The sequence below is a fragment of the Cariama cristata genome, unplaced genomic scaffold (genome assembly GCF_000690535.1).
Source record: "Cariama cristata isolate BGI_N322 unplaced genomic scaffold, ASM69053v1 scaffold19108, whole genome shotgun sequence".
Lineage (NCBI taxonomy): Eukaryota > Metazoa > Chordata > Aves > Cariamiformes > Cariamidae > Cariama > Cariama cristata.
In genome coordinates, this window is record NW_009631922.1 from 1 (window position 1) to 7,287 (window position 7,287).

Sequence of the window (7,287 nt, forward strand, 5' to 3'; positions counted from 1 at the left end):
AATAAAAAAGTAAATATTGCAAAGCTTTGCCTAACCTGAAGTATGGATGCAAATAGGAGAGACTTACACACATTTATTTTGCTAATGTAAAAAAGTGTGGTTGGAAATTTCCCAAGTAATTGGGAAATAAAACTTTTCATAAACAACTGTGTATCTCTGAAGCTATAGTCATTAAAACACTCAGGCAAGTGCTACTTTCATTACTGTAAAAGTAGCTGAAGATTTTGCTCTAATTTTAATCTACCTGTCCCTAGTCAGAGGGTTGCAATCCATCATTCTCCTGCAGGTAAAACAAAAAGTCTGACTGGCTTCTATAGGGTTAATATAGCATAAATTCGTTGGAAAGGAAGACTCATTCAGTCTTTCGTCTCCTCTGTTCAGCACACTTTATTGCATGAAAGTAATTTAGTTTTCCGCCTTTCCAAACTAAAATGACTAGTGTTTCTTTTAATATCACTGCAGTTGCTGCTGCTAAAATGTACTGTTAAAAGTAACTGAAAGATTGAAAAGGTGATTTTGTAACTTAACCACAGAGCTTGAGTAACTGTGTTTTCAGAAAGGAACTTCAGTATAAGGATTTTCTTTTGCTGATGTATTTGGAATTCTCTGTCGTTAGTGTCGCACATACTAATAGCATCTATAGTGTGTGTTTGACTTAAAGTCAATGGAAATTATTACCCCACATTAATCAGTTAGAAACTGAGTGCCACAGAATTCAAGGTGACCTGTACATTGTTCAGTCTGGCACTTTGTTCCTCTCCCTGCTCTTTACTACTTGGAGCTGAAATGAAGAGGTAAGTAAATCACAGTTGTAGTAAGAAAACACTAAGACGGCTCCAGGAGTAATTGCTTTCAGTGACCATGTTTGGAGTTGGCATGTTTTTCTTTCCCCCATTCTTCTGTCATTTCCTCATGAAGTAAAGATTCTGGAGACAAATCCCAGAAGTTTTATACCTAACTTGTATTGACCTCTTGTTTTTTCCTTGAGGATTTGGCTCAGAACTGTCACTCATGCCTTGAAGTTTCTTCTGTACTACTTTATGGTCTTCTCCTGTGTCCGTCCAAGTTTCAGTGGAAGTGAGAACACTGAATGCAGAATCTGGAGTACTCTTTTAAGTAACAAACTGTGAAGAAACTGTGCCGAAATACAATGTTAATACTTTTTTCTTTTCTGACTTGTTTCCAGGATGCTACAGTTATCTCCCACCTCATGGCTCTGCTCAGTAGGTCTCGATATACACAAGAATACATATGTCAGATCTTCTCACACTGCTGCAAAGTAAGAAAGAGAATACATATTCTTTATGCAACTTGTTGTGTTTCTGGCATATAAGAAACTATGTAAGGTGATGCTGCCTTTTGTGGCAGGAACGTTAGGACAATGACTGAACTGTTATTGCTCTGGATTTGCTGACAGTTTTATTGGGGTTGATATATGTTTCTCTACAGTAAAACAAAATATGCAAATAAGTGCTTTTTTGTATGGTGTGTGTATAGATTTATACCTTTGGCTACTAAGCAAAGTCAACAATCTGGGCAAATACCAGTCCTCACTATTACCAGTATAAATTTTGGAAGGCTTATTTTTTTCCTCTGAAAGTCTGAAGACAGTATGAGCATCTCTTTGCAGAGATCTTGCATCTGCTTTCAAGACAGCTGTTTTAAACCCAGGCATCATTTTCTGAGAGGTTCTGTAGGTTGAGAGGAAGAAAAATGCTCTTGTCAGTTGAGCTCTACCCATTACAGGTTTATCCAGATACATGTTCATTCCTGCTATATATACGCAATTCTCTTGTTATGGGAGAACTAATTTAAAACCAGCAGCAACCCCACCCCAAACACAGAGACTTTTGTCTTTCCTTCTGCCCTCTCCAATTTTCCACACACCGCTCTGTTTTGCATTATTGTTTCATTTTTTTGGTAGTTACTGTATCCATGGGTTATACAGTAACTGTATCAAAATAATTCAGTGTAAGAAATCAGATTTGTACAGGATCTTTCCCTTTTAGAAACATTTTAAAACTAAATGATTATAGATCATATTTATCTTCCAGACTAACAAATGAAAAAGTTCCAAAAGTTATGAGTTTGTAAGTATTTACCTGGAAAAATATCTTTCTACCTTATCACTTACAATGAGTCTTCTGGAACTCTGAGTTATTCCTTTGTTAAAAATGATTTTCTCTACCGTGACTGTTATTTCTCTATATTCACACAATTGTGTTTTTTCTGTTAAGTGAAACTGAGGACTGAACACTGTAGAGTTAGAGTGCTGTAAAAGTATAACTCATCTGCTAATATTTATAGTATTGTTTAAAGAAAGCATTAAGACAGAATCCTACACTGAACTGTGGAATTCAGATCTATAACTAATATTGGAAAAAGAATCTGATATTTTAAGAAGAAAAATGCACCAGTGAGGCATGTCATGTTTATGTGGCCCTTGAAAGCCTCCTTAATAGGCTAGATAACCTGAACAAAGGTAACAAATCAGGCCGTGTTGGCTTAAGAGAAAAATAACACAGGACTGATTATAGGGTGGTATAGAAGTCAGTTTATGCAATCAGGGGTTAGCACTGTAGCAATATAAACCCTGTTGGGTATGTGAGAACTGCTGAGTAACTTCAGGTAATTAATCCGATGTGAAAACAGTTATTGTCATCTTTTTTCCAAATGAGTTACTTCCATGTAGCTCTGTTAACTCCTGGTGGCTTACATATCAAATACATTGCTAACAAAGCAAATGCCCAGTCACTTAACAAGAGTAGAGCAGGAAAGGTCTTACGAACTCAGTATACTGTTTTGAATGCCTCCTCCACTCCCCACATCTCTCTCGAACAAATTTTGTAGTGAATGTTTTGAAAAATCCAAGTTTTTGGAACAAAAAAGTTGATTGCGTGAACAGATAGAAACATGAATGCACAAGAAAAGCAGGGTGATGGGTATGAGTATTTATGCATTTACTGAATAAACATTAGCTGCATAACAAAGAAAAATATTTGAGGTTGAGTAAACAGATAATCACAAATGTTAAATTGATCAAGAACTCATTTCTCTCTTGCCCAGGCAAATGCAGCTGTTCAGCAAAAACCAAAAATGTCCCCTTCTTTCTTTTTTTGTTTAGTTCTTGAGTTTCAAGTCTGATTATCAAGGTCATTTACTGTATTTTCAGACATAACAAAATACATCTAATACAATGAAGCAGAATTTGCGAGGGATTTTCTGATTTGTATGGATAGGCAAAGTATGTTTTTTATAATTTTTAAAAAAAATCTGAAATTTAAGTATAATTTTAAAAAAATTACTGAAAATTTCAGTATTCACTACATTTTTAATGAAGGCTCCATCTTCCCCCCTAAAGACCATGAGCGAGAGAACCTTTCTAATTTTTTTCTGAAGAAAAAAGTACTATAAGCTTTCATATTTAGGTAAGGCTTAGCATGTATTATAAGAAGTATTGATGCTTTTCTCTTTTTCCTTGTCTTAGTAGATTTATTCATTAAACTAATAGTGACATATCATCACTCCTACCCTTCTTGTTCCTGCATACTGTTCTCCGCTTAGATCTTGGGCATCCATTTTTTCTCTTCCTTGCCAGAGCTGTCTTTGGTTGGGCTTCTTGGGTTTCTTTCTTTCTGGCCTGCTCAAATTTTCCTGGAAAAGCTCAGACTCGTTCTCTTGAGCTAGGAAATCCTTAGTTCAGCTTCCTAGCATATTGCTGCTGTTTTCTGCTTGTACTGCTTCTCACTGCATTTTTAAGAGTTAAAATTAACTGTCAGAAAACATTGACCCTGGAGAAGAGCCATCCTAAGCAAGGGAAAGTGTTGATTTACAGGGGGAGCAGCTGCAGTTCTTGACATAGGGAGCCAGGATTCTATCAACATATAAGCAAATAAGTAAACTGAAAGCAGGCTGATGTACATGGTATGCTAAAATGCAAGTCAAAATTTACGTTTTAAGATTCTCTCTGTCGCAGTTGATTTGTTTCCAGAGAAGGTGATGTGAGTAGGTAAACTTTACTATTTTAATGGTCAAATTAAAAAGATAAGGTGTGCATTTGGAAAGACATGGTTGTATGAATAATTTGAAAAGATAGTTCTGGAACTTATATTTGAATGTGGTGACATCTCTACGTAAGTAATAATTTCACCACCAGTTGAAAATTAAAATCTTGTGTCTGGGAAAGATCCAGGATAAAGCCTGTAATCAAGGCAGCTTCCTCCCAAGCCCGTTCTGAGAATGTTTTCTTGTGTGATCTTAGGCCTGGTGCTGGATCCCTGAAACAAGGTACATTTGCATTTAGATATCTGCTTTTAAAATTTCATTATGGAATGAATTGTTACATTGTTCTATCGTATTGCTTTGTTGAAAATTGACATTTCATGATATGGCAAATCATGTGAGAAGTGTGATTTCTATTCCTGAAATATTATGTGACTCAATCATATTTGGAGAAAAAGATCACTGTAATAGGGCTGGCTCCTGGGGACTCTGTCGGTATACCCAAAGAGAAAGAAAAGCAGAAGGCCTTGCTATTAAATTGGTGCCTGAGCTGCTTGGAAATGATCGATGATATTCTCAAGTTTTCACAATTATATTTGAAGCTGTCCCTATTTCTGGGTTAGTGCTTAACCTGATTGTGTGTTAAACAAGCTGGATTGGTGTGTGCAAGCACAATGTGTACAGATTAGGTATTTTCATGTACATCTAGTTATGCAACTAAGAATACACCCAAGTGTCACCTCTGTACATGCATTTGTCCTGTTTGCACAGAATTTACCATCTGCATCTCATTGAAAAATCACTAATACTTGTGAATTACTAAAACTATCTAGGTCAGTATGATTTCTTTTACTTTAATTTCATTCATTTTTTTCACATATTTTAATATCTGTTCTTCAGCTTCAACACTGGCATAGCTGCGGCTTTAAATCATTGCCTCAGCCACTTCTGTGTGCCAATGTAAGTTGTTTTCCTACTTCAACCATGCTGTTTTAATTGCATTTTTTTGGTAGAAAGCTCTTGGTGGCAGTAGCAGCTGAAGCATCACTTAAAGCACCAGATATGTTACATCTAAAAGTAATTTTGTGCTTTTTTTCTTAGAGGCAAGGGATGTTCTAAAAATTTTCTTTGGAATATAAGAGGAATCTGATTTCAGCTGTATCTCAAATGTGAAAATAAAGCGTCACTCATGCATACTAGGGTGTATAGATGTGCCCATAAACTCAGCTGGGTTTGAACAAAAGATTAAGGAGTGAAGATAGTTTCTTCACTTGCAGAGTAGTCAAGAAAATGCATTGAGGTATGATTAATGCTGTGACGTTCTAAAAGCTGAACTTAAATTGTGCATAGCCCATGCTTAATGCAAAGACGACTAGAGTCATGAATCTGCTTCCAAAGAGATGTTTGTAAATCACAGATCAGATTTCACAAGGGACTGTTGAGCATTGCAGGCCCCATTGAGATTTCATGTTGTTTTTTCCAGCCTCATCGAGCCTTGTCATACTACAGAAGTTCTGAGACCTTTCTACTGCAAAATTCAGTATTTGTGTTTAATTCCAAATGCTCTTTAAATCTTGGGAAAATATTGATGTATCAGCCATTGCCAACTTAGATCTTGAAGTCAATAAATGGGTGATGGCTGACTAGATTTATGGCTAAATGTGTTTGAAACTAAAATAATCTGTAGGAGGAAAATGTGTTCTCGTGACAACACTGTCACATTCTGTCTGGAAACAGTTTCAGAATTAATTCCCTCTCTTCTGAAGTTAGAATTGTTGAAAATGCTTAATATTACCAGTGAAGAAGACATTAGTAACTGGGGATGTTTTATATGATTTGTAAAGAAAATCAGGAGCTTTTGATTGTTTCCAGTATGAAGAATAGAAACATAAGAAACATAAGTACTCTATCCATGTTTCTTCATTTGTGAATACTAATTTCATTGCCTATTGAAGAAAAAAGTTGAAATGATTACCGGAAATGGACAAGTGCTATAAAAATAAGAGTTGGACTTGTTTATTTAAAAAAAAGAAGAAGTTGGTATGCAAGCTGATTACAGAGTAAATGTTAGTAAATCTACCTTTAATACTTAACAATAAGTTGCAGATAGCAGAAACCTCTTACGTGTTCTTTTTAAAAAAATAAATCGTGTTTTATGTTTTCCTTTGAAGGGTCCAGATCATCAGACAATCTTATTTAACCATGGAGCCGTTCAGAATATCGCACATCTGTTAGTCTCCACGTCCTACAAAGTAAGACATTAAAATTATTCTGTGTTTTACATATATTATGAAAGGAATCCAAATGAAGATTATAAAAACTGTGTCTATGCATATGAATTAAAACTATAAACAGGCATAATGTATATTTCTAGAATAAAAGTTGTTTTTCCTTGTCTTACGGATTTCTATCAAAACAAGACCTATTGTTTTGGAGTGCTCTGTAAAGTTAAAACACCATTAATTAAAACAGAGCTGGCTGTCATTGATCCAGAGGAGAACAGTCACTTGGCAACCCAATAAAAATGGTGTAACTTGTTGAGCAATAAATGAGAAAAAGAAATCAAGCTGAAGAGAAACAAATGTGAGCTGTCCTAAACAGAAGTCATACCTGTGAAAACATGGACGTGGAATGTGTGGAGGCCACCAGCTACCTGTGTCTTGTGCTCACTGAGTTTCCTGAGTCTCAGCTCCATTCTCTGTTATGTTTTGGAAGTCCATGCTGAACTATCTGAAAGTACTACCTCTGGGGAACAACATCATACTCTACCTGTAACTTGGTGGCAAGGAGGGTCAACTAGCTCTTTTCAATCTAAGGGCAAAATTTCACTTCCTGAGCACAACCTTAGGAGTCTGCTGTAGATTACTTAAGAAAATGTTTGAGTGCATAAAATGCTTTCTGAGGCTTTTCTGTGTAGTTTGGGTTTTTTGAGGGCTAACAGATGTTTGCTATGCAAATAATTTTGAAATCTATCTGAAACCAATCGTAAGCTCTCTAAGCAGTTGAACTTTCATCGACTTTCTTACAAAGATATCAGTTTATCCCCTCCCTGCCCCCAAAGTATGAATGTCGTCATTCTGAAAACAAGAAACATTTTGAAGTATCCAAATTTATCTTGAGTTATTTTTATTACAATATTTAATACAAAATATCTAATATGTTATCATTCCACTTTTCTTTTATTGACAGTAGGCTGTTTGCTGGTTGATTGAGAATGGAGGAGAAAATTGTGCTTCTCTATTTTGATCTGCCTAATGCAGAACATTCTTGATAAAGTATGTTTCA

The 7,287-nt window shown here is 35.7% G+C and overlaps 1 protein-coding gene across 1 annotated transcript in view; it reads left to right on the forward strand.

The window, feature by feature from the left end:
- Positions 1-1,022: 1,022 nt before the first annotated feature.
- ARMC8 (armadillo repeat containing 8) overlaps positions 1,023-7,287 on the forward strand; it is a gene marked incomplete at its 5' end in the record, with an annotated part of 36,114 nt that continues 29,849 nt past the window's right edge. The window contains 3 exons of the mRNA XM_009706166.1: positions 1,023-1,077; positions 1,187-1,279; positions 6,174-6,254. Coding sequence (XP_009704468.1) covers positions 1,023-1,077; positions 1,187-1,279; positions 6,174-6,254 — 229 coding nt within the window. The remainder of the gene's footprint in view (positions 1,078-1,186; positions 1,280-6,173; positions 6,255-7,287) is intronic.